At 36.5% G+C, this 22,929-nt stretch overlaps 1 protein-coding gene across 1 annotated transcript in view; it reads left to right on the top strand.

The window, feature by feature from the left end:
• Positions 1–22,929, top strand: part of arid5b (AT-rich interaction domain 5B) — a 127,055-nt gene that overhangs the window by 78,155 nt on the left and 25,971 nt on the right. Inside the window, exons 5-7 of the mRNA XM_061790070.1 lie at positions 10,243–10,364; positions 11,710–12,031; positions 22,103–22,155. Of these exons, the coding sequence (XP_061646054.1) occupies positions 10,243–10,364; positions 11,710–12,031; positions 22,103–22,155 (497 nt within the window). The remainder of the gene's footprint in view (positions 1–10,242; positions 10,365–11,709; positions 12,032–22,102; positions 22,156–22,929) is intronic.

Raw genomic sequence — 22,929 nt, 5'->3', positions numbered from 1 at the left:
CCAACCTGGGTTTTCTCCAGGCACTCCGGTTTCCTCCCACATCCCAAAAACGTGCGTGGTAGGTTGATTGAAGACTCTAAATTGCCCTTAATTGTGAATGTGTGCGCGAGTGTTTGTTTGTTTATATGTCCCCTGCAATTGGTTGGCGACCAGTTCAGGGTGTACCACGCCTCTCGCACGGAAATAGCTGGGATAGGCTCAGGCACGCCCGCAACCCTTGTGAGGATAAAGCGATACAAATAATGGATGGATGGATGGATGTAAATTTTTTTAGCTCTTGTTTATTAGATTGTGCTGGTATACCTAATATTGTGGCCGTTGAGCCTACAGTATGTGCTGACGGTGTGGCGTGTGAATGAAAACACAGGCACGAGTATTTATCAAATATTAGAAGGGAGGCAAAAAAACAATGTGTCGCTGGGATGTGGGCTCGTCGCCATGGCAACGGCCGCGCTCGCTTTCTGACGATGATTGATAATTGTCAGCTGACTGGCAAACATACTGACAGAATGTTTGTGGTAATAGCTTTTTAATGCGGCCTTTTGTTGCCCCGTGCATAGTAATGAGCTGCTCCCGGGCCCCGCCCTTTTCTAATCATATTTGCTGCCACTCACACAGCCCGTACACAAGAGACAAATAGATATGCCACAATATGCTCCAAATTGATGCCTTCCTGCCAACACCGCTACGTGAAAATGTGATAAATGTTCGCAATGAATACAAAGAAGCAGACGCACTTTTTCTTTTCTTTTTTTTTAACGTGATGCTACCACGTGCATAATAGGCGACATGGCAGGCGCTATTGACGGAAAGGCGTTTTTATGATGCAGTGCGTTTACATGCATAACGCTCATATTTGGAACCAGTCTCGATATATTGGAGGCATACATCTATAAATGTGATTTATGCTTGATGCATGGAAGCGTTTGCATCAACTGTTTGCGTTGGCAATATGCTGAAGTGCAAGCAAGCTATATTATTTTGATCTCCATCTGTTAGTTTGATATTTAGCTAGCTAACCAGTCAGTCAGTGGGCTAGTTAGGTAGGTAGATGGCTAGTTGGTTGTCTACTTAGGTGAGTAGTTAGTTGGCTAGCTAATTAGCTGGCTAGTTAGTTGTCTACTTTTTCACTTAGTTGGCTACTTGGCTAGATAGCTGTCCAGTTAGTTATCTAGTTAGTTGTAGTAATGTAATTAGTCTGCTACTGAGTTGGCTACTTAGCTAGTGGTCAGTTGGGTGTAGTTAGTTGGCTAATTAGTTAGCTACCTAGGAAGTCAACTAGTCAGCTAGTTAGTTTTTGTTCGTAATGTAACTGCTAGCTCCCAAAAATGCTGAACCCCCCAAAAAAAACAAATGCAACATTGTTTAGCTAAATTTTATTGACGTGAAAAATTACTTTTTTGGGGCTTTGGCTTGGCTAGAACATCCTTATTGAAAGGGGTTGTAGCGCCACCTGTTGCTTAGGCATGCACTGGACAGCCGGTCAACATTTATTTATGTGGACAGACTTTAATTGTCATGTTTATGTAGCCCAAGAATGTATTTTATTTATAAACTCATTCATTCATTGATTGGGTTTAATGGCCTCAGTAAGCTGCGCTTCCAGGAAAAAGGATGTTATCGGCAACACTCACTCACTCGCGACGTCGTGTCCAACGTTAGCTGGAATTACTCGAGTTCTGCTATCTAATGAGAGCCAATACAAAAGCGTTGTAAGAATTTTTTTTTTTAAAACAAAATGCCTTTAAAAGACAATAATGCTCAATTGTTAAATGTATTCAGATATTTTGTTTTAGAAAGTCATTTTAGATTTTTGAGAAAACCTTTTGTTTCTAGATAAAACATTAAATACATTTTCTTATTTTTGTCATTTGTTATAAAAAGGATAATAAATAAAACAAATAAGAATAAAATCATTGTTCTTGTACATATATATATATACATATGTATATATATATTCTCTATATTTAATTGCATTTTTGAGACATCAGACAAGTGTATCTAATGATATGTCCAATGAGAATGTTATCTTTTTTAAAAAAAAAATTTCAAATGATTTTTAAGATTATTATAGTTTTATGTATATTTTATGGGATTTTTATTATTTAGCTTTTTTTTCCATTATGATTTTTGTATTATTATCTTTTATTTATTTATTTATTTTTTCTTTTTCAAATGATTTCTAGGAAATATTACGGTTTTATGTATATTTTATTATATACTTATGATTGTAGTGTTTCATCATGAATTTTGTATTATTTTCATAATTATTTTCCTTAAAATGTTTTAATTAACATTCTTATGATTTCCATTATTTATATTTTATCAGATTTTTATTATTTTGATTAGTTTCTCAAAAAAAGAGAGAATTATGATTTTCATTAGTATTAGATTTTTTTTCCAATAATTTGTATTGTTTTCATTGTAATGTTTGTATTTTATTCATAGTAGATAGTTTTTATAGTTTTTTTGTCTTTTTTTAATTTTTTTTTTTCAATTATTATTATTATAAAAAAACGAAAACTTAAACAATTGGTTCAAATCTACCATGCTACCTACCATGCCACTGTGGTATTTCAGCCAGCATTTTTTGATGAATATTATTGGACTTAATGGTGTACGTACTATCCTGTTGTTTTTTGGCCTTCACAAAGCAAAAGCCCAGGCAGATTTGACTCATGTGAACCACAAAAACAAGTAGTAACACCCTCTTTCTGTTGTGTTGGAAGGTGCATTATGTTGCATGCGTGTGTGTGTGTGTATGTTTGCGTGTGCATGTGTGTGTGTGTGTGTGCGTGCGTGAGACACAACAGCAACAAATGCGTCGCTCATTAAGTGAATATGGAAAATACTTTACATCACACTGCAGCACCGTGATGAGAAATTAATTAAGGTCGCTATCATCCGAGGTCGCAGCAATGAATAATAAAATAAATAAATAAATAAATTTAAAAAACGCACGCCCACCCACGCGCACTCCTCTTGGCAGGAGGGCGAGTATTAGCATTAATTTATTGGTTAAAGAATATACAGTAGCTGCTATCAGGGTTGTTTTTAATGGCATGAATGTATATATATCTATATATTTGTTTGTTTTTTTGAACAGCCAGACAACATTAATTATGACACGTCGTGAAGCCCATTTCAGAGGCTTGTTATGTTTGTATGTTATTGAACGTAGCCTCATAGCTAGTGTAGATGTGTTTTCACTATGCCTTCTTATTGGAAAAACACAATTGTCCTTACGACTGCTCATTTACTGTTCAAACATTTGTATATATTAACAAACAAAAATCAACATTTTCATTTTACGTTTTGGATTATTAAAAAAAATACATGCTTTATATTTTTGGGGACTTATTAAATATTTTTTCTTCTATGATTTGTTTTTCAATTTAAAAAAAAATCTATTTTATTTCAGGCATGTATTTTAAATATTTTAAAAATGAGCATTATGTGGTTCTTTTTATTTTGTATTTGATCACATTTTTCATGTGTACTTGTGTAGTTACTGTCCAATGAAAAAAAATAATACCTGATTTTAATTTTTTATATTCTCATTAATTACAGTACTTACGAAGTGATTCACATTTTTCCAATGTAAATATGCATATTTTTAAAACTTCTTACAATTTTAATATGAGCAGCCACCTCCATACCTTTGGTGGTAATGTACAATGAAGTGAGAAAGCCACTTTATCCACATATTATTGTTTATTCATGTTTTTGTGGTATTTTGTATTTGATTTAATGATGTCACACTGTGTGTTTTATGACATGTAAATTTCCAGCGTGAGTGACCGCCTTTGTCTTGGCGTGCGTGGGCGTGTCACATTTCATTGGCAAATCCCCACAGCTAACATTATTGACTGAGCTGACTCACTCAAATATTGTACAATGTAAATAAACATGTACAAAGCCATTATTCCAGTTACTTTCGTAACATATATCTGGGTCACACATTCGTGAGTTCCCACTCGCTGTGTTTTAACGCCACCTCCTTTAAAGCATGTCATAAAACATGCAGTATGATATAAAACACAAACATTAGCTACTCTAGCTTCTGTAGCTATCAGACATAGGCATTATTAAACTGTATTTACTATCCAATGCAAAACAACAAAGAAAGTAAATATGATTTGTAATTTTGTAACTTTTTATTTTTTTGAAAATATAAGCATTATTTTCTTGTAACACATTTTAGTTGTTGGATTTAAACATAATAATAGTACATGGAAATACATATTTTTTGTTATTTTGACTTTTCTTATTTACTATTGCAAAAAAAAAAAAAAAGACGTGCTGAAGATTAATTTTAACGTTAGCCCTGATGCTACAGCTAACACAACATAAGTGGTGTTTTTTTATTTTTTTACTTTTTAAAATTTATTTACTATTTACTCTTTTTTTTTTTTTTATCCGATAAAACAGTGTGATACCCAACCTTTTTTCGGCCATGGTCCAGTTCATGCTAGTACATTTATGGATTTAAAAATGTTTTCTATACAGTGACAAAGATCATAACGCCAACCAGTGTTTCTGTGTTCACCTTTGGCCCGTTTGGCTCACAGCGGCCATGCAGCTTGTTTGTCAGAAACCACCGATACATTAAAACAACAGGGTTACAATTGTGGTGAACAAACACAGCCTGCGGGGTGTGCTGCACAGGCGAGGTCGCCGTGTTACGACACCGCTGCTACCTTTGGCAATAGGAGAGTGTTTGGAATATTTTGGCAGTGTGGCTATGGTACACTGAACTGTTGATCTTGATGCAGGAAGGAGTAAAAACATGAATGCTGTAGGGGACGGTCCTCAGTTTACTATGGAGTTCCGTTCCTACAGTGGTGAATTTATAAGTCGGAATGTGTCATAGTCTATCACTAACCTGCACAGTAAAGTTAGGATTCCAGTAAATATTTGTATGAAAAAGCATTCTTCTAACATCTAATATTATTGTATGCTACTGTAACATTAGTCACAACATTGGCCTTAAATATATGAAAAAAATACTTAAGTAATGAATCAATTAAAATGCATTGCATATGACAATAACAAACATCCATCCATCCATTTTTTTAACCGCTTCTCCTCACTGGCGTGCTGGAGCCTATCCCAGCTGTCATCGGGCAGGAGGCGGGGTACACCCTGAACTGGTTGCCAGCCAATCGCAGGGCACATGCAAATAAATAACCATTCGCACTCACATTCACACCTACGGGCAATTTAGAGTCTCCAATTCATGCATGTTTTTGGGATGTGGGAGGAAACCGGAATGCCTGGAGAAAACCCACGCAGGCACGGGGAGAACATGCAAACTCCACACAGGCGGGGCCGGGGATTCAACCCCGGTCCTCAGAACTGTGAGGCAGACACTCTAACCAGTCGCCCACCGTGCCGCCAGTAACGAACAGTTCTTCAAAAATAAATACAAATGCCCTGTTCGGTTGCTAGGTCAAGCAGAATGGAGAATGTGTATCCCTTTTATGCCAGAACAGTTTTACCTTCCAACATTGGAGGTTTTGTTTTTTAACTGCGACTGTGGTTCTTTGTATTATAATGGATATTTATTAAAACAATTTCAGACTGACAGAATGAGGTTTTAAAGAGGAGCAACAGAAAAGAAAAAGGAGAGAACAGAAAGAAAAATAAACAATGTACTGTATTTCAAAAGTACTGCACTTGAAATGTAAAAGCTGTTGCAGTAAATACAGCCATTTTCACCAGCATACTCATTCTTGCAACAATGTGCAAGTTTTCAGGCTTGTTGAGGTCTCTAAAAAGGCGATTAACTCACAAAAGAACACATTTCTGCTTGGACTGATGGGAATTCATTGCGTCAACGCTAAACGGTCATTTAGCAAATTAAAACTTTCGCTCGATTTGCCTGCAAAAACTCTAAATGTCACAGCGGTAATTAGGCAACTCATCACGCGGGAGCTGCGCATGAATGCACAACTACTGTGTTATTACTGCAACTGTTTGAATAATAAGCAAATATTTGTTTTCAGAGTGAACATCCAAATGAACACAGCCGTCTTTTCTTTCCGTATGACGCGTGTCAGATGGCCCCCCGTCAATAAGTCCATGTTGTTGTGCTTTATCTGTGGTTCTCTTTTTTCACACGCGAGCACAGAAGTGACTGAGACCACCCCAGGTCGACTCTTAATGATTATGGTTGATTAGTGTCGCCATCTGCTGAATGATGGTGGAGAGGAAGAGGAACACTCTTTTTGACATGATACCGTTCAGAGAAGCTTCAATCAAGTCATTACGCCGTCGTCACGGTGACCGCCGTGGCTCACTTCAGTGTGTGTGTGTGTGTGTGTGTGTGTGTGTGTGAACTGCCCTCACCTCTGTGTGTTTGTGTGTCTATCCTTTCATTTACACAGAGGGATTTTTCTTGTAATCTCTTAAAGCTACTTTATGTAACTTACCTTTTTAAATGGTTTTTTTTGCATGTAAATTTTAGTTCCATTGTTGACACAATTTATTTTTATTCTATTTATTTTTTTAACTTTTTTTATTTTAAATTTATTTTTCACATTTGTATTTATTTTTAATTGTGTTTATAGTGTATTTCTTTTGTTTATTTCATTTATTTTTTGTTTATTTCAAATTGTATTTGCTTATAAATCTATTCCACAATTTATTTGTATTTTTTTATTTAACTTTTTTGTTTGCATTAATTTCCCATTTACCCCCCCCCCCATATTTCTTTACTATTTATTTTTTAATTTCTTTATGTATGGATTTATTTATTTTTTATTTTATTAATACATTTTTAGCATTTTTCTTTTCATTTATTATATTGTAATTAGCTTCTTTTTTTTTAACATTTTAAAATGCGAGAATCAGAAGCAATTCAATCTTACTATCAGTTCACACCAGACATTATGTTGTAAATCTAGTTAGCTTGTTAGTTAGTAAGTTGTAACTTGTATGTTAGGACTACATGGTGGAACGGTGGTTGACATCTGCCTCACAGTTCTGAGGACCGGGGTTCCAATCCCCGCCTGTGTGGAGTTTGCATGTTCTCCCCCGTGCCTCTATGGGTTTTCTCTGGGTACTCCGGTTTCCTCCCACATCCCAAAAACATGCATGGTAGGTCGATTGAAGACTCTAAATTGCCCTTCAGTGTGAATGTGTGCGCGAGTGGTTGTTTGTTTATATGTGCCCTTCCTGGGCTGGCGACCCTCGTGAGGTTGAGCGGTACAGAAAATGGATGGATGGATAGGTGGACGGATGGACAACATTCAACCTTATGCACGTGTGCCCATTTTGTATTGTGTTGAAAATCAGGAATTTTCAGGTCCAATTTTACTACCTCCCTCATTGAGGCTGTGGCATTTCTGAATTGTCACAACACTGCTGTAGATAGACATTTATTACATGTTTAATATAACATGTCTTAGCGTAATCATATAATTGAACACATTTTAGAAAAAAATCTGAAAAAAAATTAACAAACATGAGCAATGCACTTGCCTTGAGTCAACCTTTGCAGATTACCATGACCTGGATTACTGACAATAGGCATTAATGAAAAGAATAAAAAAAAAAAAAAAAACTTTTAGTAAGCACATTAGTATTTTTATTGATATTGCGACATTAAGTTAAAAATGACATAGTCAATTATATGATTATGCTAACGATTTTTACTCCATTGTGAGGCTTTTTGTTGACATTTTGTGTCATTTAATTTTAATGACATAATTTAAGTATGTGCAGGAGGTGGCCAATTTGTATTTTGAGCCAGATTAGGATGTCTAATTTCATGTACCCCAGCCTAGGAGGCAATCCCATTTCTCTAAAGAGATGTTACACACAACACTGCTGTAATTTCACATTTGTTACATGTTCATTACACATTTATTACTACGTTGTGAGTCTTTTTGTTGGCCTCTTGTGTCACTTCATCTTAATGACGTAATTTAAGCATGTGTAGGAGTTGCATAATTTTTTTTTCTGATCCGAATTAGTATTTTTCATTCCTAATTTTACTACTGCCGCCAAGGTGGTTGTATATCTTTATGGCTGTTTTCTTAGCAAAAACGTCTTAACTGGTTTGCCAGAAAAACATTTACAGAGGTATCGGGGGCTGGGACCGAGAAAATAAAATATATTTTGTAAATTATTATTATTATTATTTTTTTTAAATAAGATCCATTTCTTTTTTTTAACCACACAACATTGACATTTATTGACTCCTCCAAGGAGATAAATATAATGTTTGTATTACTGTTTTCATAGAAAAATTGCAGGCTTGCATAGAGATACCGTATATATGGAAGCATGGGCCTAGATTATTATTTTTTTTAATTGTTGATTGCAAACTGGATACATTTATTGCATTTTCATTAGTTTTGCTTCCACTTTTGTTAATTTCACAGATTTTCTTTATTTATACCCAATACATGGTTGCCATGACAGAATTCATGCATCTACAGCAGGTGGTGTCTCTGAAGACACACTGTTCTCAGAGGGAAGTGGCTACTGATTTTAGACTGTAACAGAGTGTCATTAGCGGGTTGCAACAGAAAGACTGGAAGAGTTACAGAAAGGTATTCAAGCTGATGTCCTTGGAAATAAAAAAAAAGTAAATTTAGCCAATCAGCTCCTTTTTTGAGAGCAGCAAGTTGTGGAGGAATTACTGAAACAGTCAACAGTTGGTCATGTTCATTCAAAACAAAGTCAAAATAAATTCAGCTGTAAAGTTTTAACTTTTTGGAAGTAGTATATCTGACGTAATCACTTGTGGCTTTTCACTAAACAGACAACAATCTGTAGTTTATGTAAGAGAGCATCTTAATTAGAAACGCGCCCAGCCGCTGGATGAGGATTATCGCCTGTGAAATGTTTTCTTTTGGATGACAAACGCACAACAAATGCTGGCAGAGTCTTCCCAGCGTTCCTCCGAAAATAACAACAAGGAGCCGGCGGCGGCGTGCCGGTGATGATTTTATTCCCGCCAACCGTCCTCCGCCTTTCATTCACCGTTGGCCGTCACGTTATTCTGACGCCGATGCCACGTGAAATATGTCGGAAGGTTCTCTCTCTCTCTCTCTCTCTCTCTTCCCCCAAGCTTATCTTTGTTGTTGGTGATGCTGTGCCAAGATGTTACATGACACAAACGTGGGTGTACACAAAAAGAGGACTTGCCATGGCCTTAAATGCTTGATTTTGCATGTGTGCATGTGTGCGTGTGCGTAATGTGAACTGAGCAATTATATCTGCCCGCCTCTTAAACAGAGCTGCTCATGTGTTTGTGATTATGAGAGCCCCTCCAGGGGGAATCACAAATAGAGGAATCACTAAATCACTCCATTGTTTAATTTCATTCTTCTAGCATCACGATCATAAATGTTATGTAAAAGCGCTCAAATGTGTAATAGTTTCATACAAACACACTGCACTGCACAATACAATCCTTTTAGTTTTTAGTGTGAAAATATCCCAGGGGAAAAAAGAAAACATCTGAAAAAAATGGCATATTCAATTCTTGTTGCCATGGCGAGCCCACATCACCAGCCTGGACAACCCTTATGTTATGTTTACACACATTTGGGAAAAGTTTTTGGTGTGTTTTCTGTTTGAATCTAATTGTGTACATGATTTCATAGTTAAACTGCTGAATTTGTGTATTTAATATTTTTGTGTTAGCAAACAGTACTCTGCCATACAAAGCTGGACTGACTACTAGGCAAACACAGGCAGTTGCCTGCTGGGCCCAACATTTCCAGGGCCCCCCGAATGTACAGTTAAAAAAAAAAAAAAAAAGGATGAATTAAGTTTTCTTCTATTTAAACAATTATTTTAGTTTTATTCTTAATTCATGCGCTTTAAAGCACATAAATCCTTAATTATGATTGTTTGGAATGCTCCCCACTACCTTCTCATGCAATGGACTATTCCATCTTCTCACTGCATATGTGCAGACTTGACTCAGGGAGATGGTAGCAAAACACACTTGTTGGCGCGGTTGTGAGGAAAATGACTCCAGCTGCAGTCTATGCATTCTAAAATATTGCTCCAAATGAAAGTTTACCCGTTTTTAATGTCAGGCTGCAAATTTTATTATATTATATGATATTATTAATATTAATATTCTCCCCTTTTTGGGTCATAAGTTTAAAAATCTAACTCTGTCAGTACCTCACCACACATGACTGGCATACATACATAGCTACATCTGCTTTCACAGCTAATTGTTTTAAACTCTTCATGTTTTCCTTCTGTCCCCAGCTCCCAACTTGAAGGGGCGGCCCCGCAAGAAGAAGTTGTCCATCTCTCAGAGGAGGGACTCCACAAGCTCCACGGCGATGACGGCTCAGGACCCCAATAGCTTGGAGACCAAAAGTCCCAAGGTTAGACCATTGATTCATTGAACCAAATGATCATTTTTGACGTCATTTGAAATGCTTTACAGAGCACGCCTTTGCTATTTCCTCGTGTTGTTATGAGATTCCGCGGTAAGGAAGCAGAAGTCAAATACTTTTTGTATTTTAACTCCGCTGTTATCCTGACAACCTTGGACAGCTAAATCGATAACGGCAATCATGTCTCTGGCTAATCTGTGCTTAATCTTTGCTGCCCAAGAGGAGTCACCTCATCAAGAATCAATGCGGAGAAACCCGCTGCATGAAAATAAAGATGAAATTGAAAAACAGCAAACTTTACATGGTCATCTAGAGAGTAGAGGTAAAATAGTATGAACATTATTTTAATTATCATGAAGACAATGACTTTGATTATCACAATATTAATCTTAACACCCACACTGAAGTTGGCAATATTAATGAAGATTTATATACATTTTTTATTTATTTTATTTTGTAACTTGAGCTCTTTTATCCAGTTATTAGGCATTTGCTTCTTTAGGATCCAAACGGACAGATGGGCAACATCATTCAAAAATAATGACAATTCTGGGCGAAATGTGAATGCAAAATATGTAAAATACTTGATTTTAATAATGCAATAATAATTCATTTTAAATTGTAATACTCCAATTTATATTTAAGCAATTGATAAAATAAATGAAAACAATGTTAATTATATACACTATGTAAATTGGTCTATCTTCCAATTTTTTATTTTATTATTTGAAATAAATAAATTAACAAATTATTTACTAAAGGAAAATAATAATAAACTATTTTATTTTACTCGAATTTTATTTTATTATTTGAAATATATCAATTAACCAATTATTTCACAAAATATATGAAAACAAAGTTATATGTACAGTACGAAATGTGAAACCGTCTACTTTAGTAATTTTTTGTGTCAGTATTTGCGATATTGCAAACAGTTATTTGATAAAATGAAACAATTGTTACATGTGAGCATAAAATTGTTTCTATTACTAATGTTTTTATTTTATTACTTGCAATAAATTAATTAACCCATTCTTTTTTTTAAAACATGTATATAAACAAAGTTAAATGTACATGCAATTTCTTTTTATTTTAGCACTATTTTTATTTTACTATTCGCAAAAAATCTATTAGCCAATTATTTACAAAATTAATTAAACAAATGTTAAATATAAATGTAAAATTGTCGACTATATTGTGCTTTTTTTCAGCAAATAGTTTTTGGTTATGTTTGCCAGAAAAAGTAAGCAATAAGGTGACGAGTCGCTCCTTTAAACCGTAAAGCGTCTCATCCATGCATGCGACCTGACCACGGTCCTTCTCCTCCTCGCAGGTCAAAGCGAGCTGTAGAGCATTAGCCAACGGCAAACTTAGCTCTGGCAAGCTTAGCGCCGTTCCCAAACACAGGAAGGCGGCGCCGCCCGAGGAGAAGGAACGACTGAAGGAGATGGTGGAGGAGAGGAGTGAGAAGGAGGAGGCCAGGGATTCCTCCTCCCCGGCCTCCCTGGAGAAGGAGGAGGATGAGGAGCAGGCGGCGTCATCCTCGTCCGAGGAGAGTCGAGAGGACGAGCAGGCCTTCCTGGTAGAGCTCTACAAGTACATGAAGAAGAGAGACACGCCCATTGAGAGGATCCCCTTCCTGGGCTTCAAACAAAGTGAGTCACGCATGTTGTCCTTGGTTACATTACTTCCTGATTAGTTAACTTTTCTTCCTAATTGGTTACTATAATTTCTGATTAGTTGCTCTACCTCCTAATATGTTACTTTAATTCCTCATTGGTTACTTTACTTGCTGCTTTCTTACCTGGGCATTACATATTTTCATTCCTGATTTTTGTACTTTGCTTCGTAATTGGTTACTTTTGTTCCAGATTAGTTATTTTAGTTCCCTATTGGTTACTTTATTTCCTTATTGCTTACTTTACTTCTTCATTTATTAATTCCTGATTACTTACATAATTTTCTCATTGCTTACTTTGCTACCTGATTAGTTACGGTAATTCCTGAGTGGTTACGTTACTCCCTGATTGGTTACGTTAGTACTTGATTGTTCAGTTTAATTCCTCAGTAGTTACTTCCTGATTGGTTTGCTTTACTGCTTCATTAATTACTCGTTTACTTTAGTTCCTCAATGGAAGTTGCTTTTTTCCAATATTAAAAAAAAATCTATTTTTATGAAGACAAAAAAGAGTGAATATTGACTGAATATATATATATATTTTTATTAAGCAGCAGTTTAAGATTACCCCATGAATATTTTCAGTGCAGCAAAGAGCCAAACGTAACCCAGGTTTAAACATGAAGAAGCCCTCGCTTGCCTCATTCTCAAAATGGTTGACCTATTTAAGCGAGACGACGCGATTACATGGCCGCGGTTCACCTTGGTACGACAGTCACGAGTTTAAACATTCATAAGCGCTCGACTCCGCACACATCTCGCTCTTTTTTTGAAGGAGCAAATGCAAATGAATTTTCCTGAATAAAGGCTGACAAAGGAGGCGAGGAGCTCTCTCTGGAGCCACCAGATCAAACGGCGAGCAAAACAAACGCACCTTGGAGAGACAGCGTTGCGACCCTAAGGATGTTCCTGTGCGAGCGCGACCAAAATATATATTAGACGTCTTCTCATCTGTAGTAGATGTACTCTTCATAGTCTTAATGTTCTTTGAACACTGTTAGAGGACGTTTATCAGAAGACCGCAAGTGAGAGCTGTATTTGTACAAAGGCATTTTTGAAATTTGCGGTATAATCAAATAACAGAGGAGTCCTTTCCAGTTTAAGGACGTTGGTTCAAGTTTGAACATCCATTTTCTATAGTGTTTGTCCTCATTAGGGTCACCTTTCACACGTAAGGTCAATTTAACGTCTTCGATGAACCTAACGTGCATGTTTTTGGAAGAAGAAAGACCCACCAGGCACAGAGGAGAACGTACAAACTCCACACTGGAATGCTGAGGTTGAGATTCGAACCCAGTACGAACCCAGGATGTTTGAGGCAGATGTGCTAAACACTCGTCCACACTTTAAAATATTATAAAACATTAAATTCACCTTTTTGGGGTGGACTCAATTTTTATGAACAAACATTTTTATGAGTATGTCTCCTGATGGAAATGTACATTTTTTTATGAAACCTCAGCTGAAACCCCCCAAAAACCGATTCAGGAGCGCCTCCTGGAAGGTTAGTAATTAAAAAAACCAAAAAAAAAAAAAACATCTCTTTCCACCAGTATCACAGATTGGCACAAAATTGTCGTTGGTAACTCATTATCATAACCGGACACACGAAAACGTCTGAATGACCCATTGATGATTGGCCATTTCGCTTTTTTGGGAGAATTCCAGCTCTCATAATTTGACAAGGGAATTTTCCCATATGAGCCACAAATGGAAGCAGCAAAGCTGTTTGTCTATGGGTGGCTAATGTGGGTGAAGCATTGTGTCAAAGTTTGCTGATCATTTGGAAGATTTGGAAAGTTATAAAATTTAGTCACCAACACCAGTTTTACCAGTTGACAAGCAATTGAGTCGACATGTGTGTCATGACAGCACACATGAAAAAGTTTCAACGACGACATGGTATCAGCCATTTTGGTATGAAGCAGCCTTTTTATTTTTGACAGTATTCCGGGTCTCGTATTTTGATAAACTCCCACGAGGGAATTTGCCCAATTGAGCCTAAGCTTGATTGGAAGCAGCTATCCTACGCAGATGAGCGACACTAAATTGCCAAGCTCTTTTGTCAATGCCAGTGATTCACAACTGATGGGGTGGGACCCAAAAGTGGATGGCTCATGGCGTGGTAATAAAAAATGTTTTATCTTAATAATTTACTGTTAAAAAACAGTTACAGTTGCTTTGGTCTGGAGCCTTCATTTCCTAAAAAACAAAAGGAAAAAATATTGATGCTGCACTTCAATAAATAGAAGAGATCAGTGCCAAGATACACGTTTTTGTACATGCAGCTATCTTCATCCTCAGTTTCTTATTAAGGTGCTCTGAAAGGCACTTCAAACATGTAAGCATGAGTAGTTCAATTTAAAAATATGTTCGTTTTCAAATGCTATTTTTGAACAATATATGTTCTTTATCAAATACAAATAAATTGTAAATAATACAACGAACATCTCTGTCGTGGTCTTCCCTCCAGACGCACCGCACAGACATGAAACAGCTCGATTTCTACTGATCGTAATAAACGTTTTGCTTTAATGGTGTTTATTTAGCCGAGCAACAGATGGCTGAGTGATGTTCGCCTTTTTAGCTTCCTCTCAGTGATTGACCTCCAAAGAATCCCAACGCGGATCGTTCGTCATCCCGCCTCGTCCAACAAATCTACACACAAAAGTCAAAACCAGCTAATGTTATTTTTTTCGAATTTATACGTCTCTCTCAAGGGACTCGTATGCATTAAACATGTCAGCGCACAGCCGCTGATCTCTTAAGTCTGTAATAAACACATACATACCTGACAGCTGAACCTTTCCCTTAACCTGCCAACAGAACAGTTTTAAGTTATTATTTTCCACTGCAGCTAGAAAAGAGCGTGTCCCGTTATTCTAGATTTAAGATGGATGCTATTGCACTATTATTTTTTTGTCCTGAGAGTGGGAATTGCTGTTGTATTGTCCTTAAAAACTGATTTTGTGGCTACCACAAAGGCATTGTGTGGCAACCAATCACTAAAGTAACACAATTGTTGAAAAACAGAAAGCAGTGTTAACGCTCATGGACCGTCACGAGGTACATCTGCATGGTTTAATAAAATCCAGTTGCTGTATCGGAATTACAGCCGTAGCGATTTCATTATAACATTTTGAGATAATAATGCTCACTTTTGAGATGGATTAAATTGAAAATTATTATTTAGTTAATTGTTGTGGTTGTTTAACAGTGGTGTACAACTGCGCAGTGTCATACTGACAGCACTTTCTAATATTTCGACACTCGTGCGTAGCTAAATGCGCTCCGCAAACGTTTAAAAATGTTTATTAATATTTTATATATATATTTGTGATTTAGATTTTTTTTTTCCCCCCTATGAATAAAAATGTTTAAAAAAACATTTTTTGATAGTATATTTTATATGGGCGTACCTAATATTGTGGCTCTAAAGCATACAGTAAAAAATTATGGATTTGAATATATGACACCAAAAACCTCTATTGTCTCACTGTTTCCATCTGGAATTTTTTTTTTTAAAACTCAATTCCTCCGAAAGCACATTTCAAAGCTGCGGTTGAATTTTGTTTCATAGTCTGAATGGGACCACCGAAGTGCGTCATGTCTAATGTGGAGCTAGAACTCTTTTATAGCATATCTATCTATATATGTGATATTGAAAAATTGTGCCTGGGACGCTATCTGGAATAATATTAAACATTGTTTGACATGTAATACGTTGTATGTGATGTAAAAGTGGAGTTCAAAATGAAGTAAAAAATGTTATTGTAGAGAAAATGGCATAAACATGGGCACACACAACATTGTGGAGCAAGCACACATCAGAGTGTACTGGAACGCTAATCACCAGTGAGTTCATCTGTAGTACTGTGCAGGTAACACGTTTGTGGTAAGACTCCAACCTTAAATTAACCTCAAGACGTTTAGATGCCTCGGTGGGTGCTCCTGTTTTGGTTTGTTACGGAGTTCAAATGGCCTCAACAGTACCAGCAGTCTTTACAATAGCGTATTGCCAAAGCGAGGAAGTGCAGCGAAGAGCCTGAAACCTCATACAATATATCAGGTTATCAGATTGTAAACATGTTTGCCAATTTGTATTGCCATGGCGGCGTCCGGCCCGCATTGTGTTGCTGTTTCACCGTCCTTACCGGTGGTGTAATTGGCGAGGGAATCAGCAGAAGCAATTGCTTAATGACATCAAAGAGAGACATGTGCACTTTTTTGCTTTTTCTGTTTTACAAACACACGCACACAGAAGGCAGCAGTGGGTCCAGTGTGGTAATTAGAGGCGATGCATAACACGCTGCTTAAATAGTCCATCATGCAGTCAGACAAGACAATATGCTCGCAGTGCTCACTTCAATCATGGAAAAGCTCGCACGCCGTCTTTGTTGTTCCAACCAGCACAGGGAGGAGGAGGAGGAGGAGGGAAGGAAAAGGAGGGAAGGAAAAAGGGAAGAAAAAAAATCAATGCTGTCAGAGGCGCAGATAGGAAAATGTCATTTTGACAAATGCAAGGCTTTGTGTAAGCACAGATTGAATTTTGATGGATTTCTCTTCCCAGCGAGGCCTTCCTTTTTTCCTCTTTTTTTTTTTTGGCGTGGTATTTATTGGCTCAACAAATAAAAATGTTAAATGATGATGTTGCAGCAAGCAAATACAAATGTTTAGTGGCGAAATTGTGGTTCAGCTTTTTCAAAGACAGGCAGCTATTGAGGCTATTTTTAGTGATGTGTTATACAACACTTGCAATCTGATAAAGCGTATTAGCTATTTTGTGCTTGCAAATCAATAAAGTTGAGTAAGTGCAGACATTCAAAACAGAAAGGACTCCAGTGTGGCCAACTACTTTTGGCCAGTGTTTCGAAGTCATGCTAGTTGTTTCTTTTAAGTCATCTTCAGTGCTGTTTAGTGCTTTTATTTTTTTAGGTTTCTATTTCCTCTTCCTTTTGGTTTGATAGGACTCTTGGCCTGCCACTTTTTGTGACCAAAATACTCTCTCATGCAAATAGAATGGTTCATTCGAGTGACAGGTGGTGAAGATGTAGAATGCCTCATTAGCTTGTTGTGCGGATGGATGTGTGGATGTAACTATTTAAACTAAAATACAGTCACACGGTGACTTACAATTTGAAGGAGCTGCCAAATATACTTGTCATCAAACAGTCACACATGTTGCCTGCTTTCCCCCCCAAGCAAAAAAAAAAATAAAAAAATAATAATCTACTGGCATTACAAGATAACGAGCAACCCTTTATTGGTCAGTGACTGTTTTTTGTCTTTATGTCCCAAAAGTGTTCTGTCAATTGACTGTCTCCGAGCAATCCTTTATTGGTCAGTGACTGTTTTTTGTCTTTATGTCCCAAAAGTGTTCTGTCAATTGACTGTCTCCGAGCAATCCTTTATTGGTCAGTGACTGTTTTTTGTCTTTATGTCCCAAAAGTGTTCTGTCAATTGACTGTCTGTTGCCGGAGACAAATTCCTTGTGTGTTTTTTGAACATACTTGGCAAATAAAGATGATTCTGACTGTTGACTTCAGTTTTGTCATTGCCCGGTGTTGACGCTGGTGGAGTGCAATTTGAGTGTTTGGTCATACGGGTTTCATGTGTTCTGTCAGTGTAAGGCTACAGTATATAGGTGGAATCTGTGTCACGGCTACACGTAAAAAAAAAAAACTACAGATTACAGAAACCGCAATTGCGGCCTAATGTGCCTCATGGCATTGAGAGCTCTAACTAACTAACTAACTAACTAACTAACTACATATGTTGGATACAGTAATGCTTCATTTATCGCGGTGGTTAGGTCTGGGACCACCGCCACAATAGGTGAAATCTGCAAAGTAGCGACCACATACTTTTGGGATCTATGTGAACCTCCCCAGACTCTTATCTTCCCCACACTCCGATTAACTTCTACCATACTATTATAAACACTTTCTATGTACTGTTGAACACTTTTTAAACTCTTTAACAAACAGTAATGCACAGCAGTACTTTACAATAGAGACATTTTATTCCTGATAATACGTTTTAGGTCGTTTTTTCATTTACATTTTTTTAAACAGTTTTAATGTTGTAGGGTAGGTAATGTTTATTTAACAAGAAAAAAATTCCAGATACACTTGAAAACTAGTGATGTGGCGAATTATGCACGATATGAATATTTAAAAAAAAAATAAATAAAAAAATAAATAAATACGCAGTGCACTGAATCCGCAAGAGGTGAACCGGGATATAGCGAGGTAACACTGTATAGGCATTAAAGAAGAAGAAGTGGGCACTTGGACCTGCAGTGTTAATTCGGCCTTGGAGTGCTTTGTTACTAGTAATACAACCCCAATTCCAATAAAGTTGGGACGTTGTGTTAAACATAAATAAAAACAGAATACAATGATTTGCAAATCATGTTCGACCTATATTTAATTGAATACACTACAAAGACAAGATATTTAATGTTCAAACTGATAAACTTGATTGTTTTTAGCAAATAATCATTAACTTGGAATTTTATTGCTGCAACACGTTCCAAAAAAGCTGGGACAGGGTCATGTTTATCACTGTGTTACATCACCTTTTCTTTTAACAACATTCAATAAACATTTGAGAACTGAGGACACTAATTGTTGAAGCTTTGTAGGTGGAATTCTTTCCCATTCATGCTTGATGTACAGCTTCAGCTGTTCAACAGTCCGCGGTCTCCGTTGTCATATTTTACACTTCATAATGCGCCACACATTTTCAGTGGGAGACAGGTCTGGACTGCAGGCAGGCCAGTCTAGTACCCGCACTCTTTTACTACAAAGCCACGCTGTTGTAACACGTGCAGAATGTGGTTTGGCATTGTCTTGCTGAAATAAGCAGGGGCATCCATGAAAACGACGTTGCTTGGATGGCAGCATATGTTTCTCCAAAACCTGTATGTACCTTTCTGCATTAATGGTGCCTTCACAGATGTGTCGGTTTTTGATGCAGTGCTGCCTGAGGGATGGAAGGTCACGGGGCATTCAATGTTGGTTTTCGGCCTTGCCGCTTACATGCAGTGATTTCTCCAGATTCTCTGAACCTTTTGATGATATTATGGACCGTAGATGATGAAATCCCTAAATTCCTTGCAATTATACGTTGAGGAACATTGTCCTTAAACTGTTCGACTATTTTCTCACACAGGTGTTCACAAAGAGGTGAACCTCGCCCCATCTTTGCTTGTGAATGACTGAGCAATTCAGGGCAGCTCCTTTTATACCCAATCATGGCACCCACCTGTTCCCAATTAGTCTGTTCACCTGTGGGATGTTCCAAACAGGTGTTTGATGAGCATTCCTCAACTTTCTCAGTCTTTTTTGCCACCTGTCCCAGCTTTTTTGGAACGTGTTGCAGCCATTAAATTCTAAGTTAATGGCTATTTGCTAAAACAATCCGTAGTGCACTGAATCACAAAACAACCACGTTAATCACTTTGAACATTAAATATCTTGTCTTTGTAGTGTAATCAATTAAATATAGGTTGAACATGATTTGCAAATCATTGTATTCTGTTTTTATTTATCTTTAACACAACGTCCCAACTTCATTGGAATTGGGGTTGTACTTGTATGACTATTAATAATGTTGAAATTGTACTTAAAATATTGGCTATACAACCCATTTTATCGCAGGGGATACGTTCCAGACCCACCCATAATAGGTGGAAATCTGACATATGACAGAGAAGCCATATATAAAAACGTTTTTAAATAGTTTTTACACCCGACACACGTTTTAGACACATTGAAACTGATTAAACAAATATTTTAAACACATTGATAACATTCAAAATAAAATACAAATTGCAGGCATTCAACATAGAGAAAGTAGTGGTGTCTGTGTACATGCATCTGCCTTTAAGAGGCGGGGCCTGCTTGGGTGGCGTGTGACGTTTGCGAGTCTGCCTGTGAGTGTCTGGACTAAGCTGTGGGCAACAGCAGCATGCTCATTGTGTATGTTATACTGTTCTCATGGCGTTCAATAAACTGAAAAGTGCATTGGCCACTCTGGCTCTCTTTTCCCACATGCATTACATGGGCATTACACTAAGTAAGTATACTGTAAAAAACAATTGCTTAACTGTGATATAGCAGAGGAAAACTGTACATTAAAGCTTTTATGATGGTGACCACTTGAACTCTGGAACAAATGATTATCCGAAAACAGTATAATTGATCTTAATGGGAAATGTATCCATCATGGAGTCTTTCATTATCTTTGTTTTTTGAAAAATTATTATTTTTATGCTTAAAGCTCGTTTTATGTCTTTTTTATCACATCATATGAATTGTGCGAGCACTCTAATATTCCCCTGCATCTTTCTCAAGAGGTGCTTTTCATTTGGCCTGAGCAGGAATGTGTCATTTTCACATTCCTTCAGCGTGTTTCAATAAAGTCAACACCCATCATCGGCGCTGTGGCAAGTCATGTTCAACTATTTGAGGGCGTCTTTTTTTAAAACGGTCCTACGCCATTTCTTCTGTTTTCTTGATTGGCCTCATTTCAAAGGGAAATCTCCCCCTGCAATTATATCCAGACAGCGCACGCCATTATTTGACTTTATTTGACAATTTTAAAGGGAGTAGCACATTGGTGTTATTCCATTACGGCGCACACGGTAAAGCCGCGTTTTTCTTCAGTGCTTCTTGATGTGGCTTAAAGCGAATATGTTGTCCAAATGGAAAAACAGCAGTGGAAATAGAAATAACATGTTCTGAGGTCAAATTGTCGCCATGTATAAAACTTTATTAAACTGAACAGGAAATGTTTTTTTCCACATTCTTAACTTTCATACAAGTGAAAAAAAATAAATGAACCATGTTACATTAGCATATAAAAAACAAGCTACTAAAGTCATCAGCCACAACATGAGGTGCTTTAATTGATAGAGATGATAATGCTGAGATTTATGTAATATTCTAAGACTATGTTTACTGTTATGATTATACAACTGTACTGCATCTTACAAAGAGATGTTTCTAATATTTTAGTCACATTACTGAGTGAGACGAGGAATATCATGAACATGTTTCAGAAGTGTACGAGATATTAAAATCTTATCAATTACTAAAAGTCATTCAATAGCTATTTAATAAAAAAAAAAACAGATTTTAGAATACTGGGTATATATTTTCATTGATAATTTTTATCAAGATATTTCTGTAAACATGAATATTTAATTACGATAGCTGAGCAAATACATGCATCTAAAATATTTGTATATTTGTTGGTAAAAAATATGCAATTGTTTATTTTATTTTATATTATATATTATATATTTATGTATAAAATGATTAACATGCATGAATTTTATTTTATACAACACATTTTTGTTTTTTTGTTTATGCTACAGTAAATATTTCCAGTTTAAAATGATCAAATATATTTTGTGATACACACACATTATTTTTACGTTACTTAAAATACATTTTATTTAATATAACATCATAGTCGAGCAGAATTATTGCTTCTACAAAACCAGTATTTTTTAGGAAATAAAAAAATGGATATTTTTTGTTATTAAAAATTATGTTGTTAAAGTACTCAAGATATTTTCAACACTTAAGATCGGTTAATAATTAGTAAAAAAATAACATACCCACATGGGGACTGACCAATAGTATCGATTTTAAAAAAAATATGAAATTCACCAAATCTGGACATAGGAGCTTTCTGCCCCACAGCGTCGATAATGACATTTGAATGTGTTTAGAATACATATTATTTGTTAAAGTATTAATATTTTGTAAAATAAAACATTTTCAGTTTATTCATGCTTCCTACAATTGTTTTACAATAATTATTTATTAATAATCCAAAAATATTTTTCATGATAAACATGAATAAATATTTAGTTTTCTTTTTTAAATATAATTTTCAATTAAAAATATGTCAATTTTTATATAATTATTTTTGTGTGTGTCACTTTTACACCACCAGTTGTTGTTGTATCCCCTGCAGTAAGAACTTCATTTCCCAGAATTCCTCACTTCTCCTTGTTTGTGTGCACCCACAGTCAACCTTTGGACCATGTTTCAAGCAGCTCAGAAGCTGGGAGGATATGAGCTGGTAAGTGTTCACATATGTGCTCATATAATAACCCAACCCTTCCGTCCATCCCTCCGCGCTGTCTCCACTCCTTCTCCTCTTGTTTCTATCCCTCCGTCCTCCCTCCTTCACTTTTGGGGAAAACGATTCTGTTGCTTCCAAACCGGCGCTGTCATGGGAAAGCACACTGTACTATGTGAAATGTACCTGAAAGTGTGTCGTACACTCACCCATACACACACACACACACACACACACACACACACATTAACTGGGTCCCTAAAAGACTGGTGATGTCATCGAAAGAGGAAGCGGCTCTGTTTTTAAAAGCCTCCGATCTGCTCTCGTGTTTCACGTGGCGCCCTTTGGAAGAAAGTATGTGGACGTGTGGCCGTTAAGGTTACAGGAAGTGGAAAAAAAACATGGAGTACTTCACACGCTGCTGGCTCTACATCGCTGTTCTCTGTTTCTACTTTGTGCTTCTGCATCAAACTTGTCCAAACACACCTTTATGCGACGCAAAGAAAAAATGGCCTTTCCACAAAGTTGACCAAATGTCCCAGATTTATTGATTTGATTGGTGTGTTTCAATACCATAAAGCAGGGGTTCTCAAACATTTTATTTATTCCTGAAGCTAATTAAACATAACGATCATGTGTATTCCCAAATGCCTTCGGATTTAAAAAGTTGCCCATTTTTTTTCCGAAAAAAAGCCTTTAATTGACAATAACAAATTCCTATTTTTAGAAAAAAATTAAAGAAAAGCATTGTTGTGAGAATTAAGTCAAATTTTT

The sequence above is a fragment of the Phyllopteryx taeniolatus genome, chromosome 11 (assembly GCF_024500385.1).
Source record: "Phyllopteryx taeniolatus isolate TA_2022b chromosome 11, UOR_Ptae_1.2, whole genome shotgun sequence".
NCBI classification, from domain to species: Eukaryota; Metazoa; Chordata; class Actinopteri; order Syngnathiformes; family Syngnathidae; genus Phyllopteryx; species Phyllopteryx taeniolatus.
Note: the sequence above shows the minus strand (reverse complement) of the source record. Positions and strands in the feature narration are given on the sequence as shown.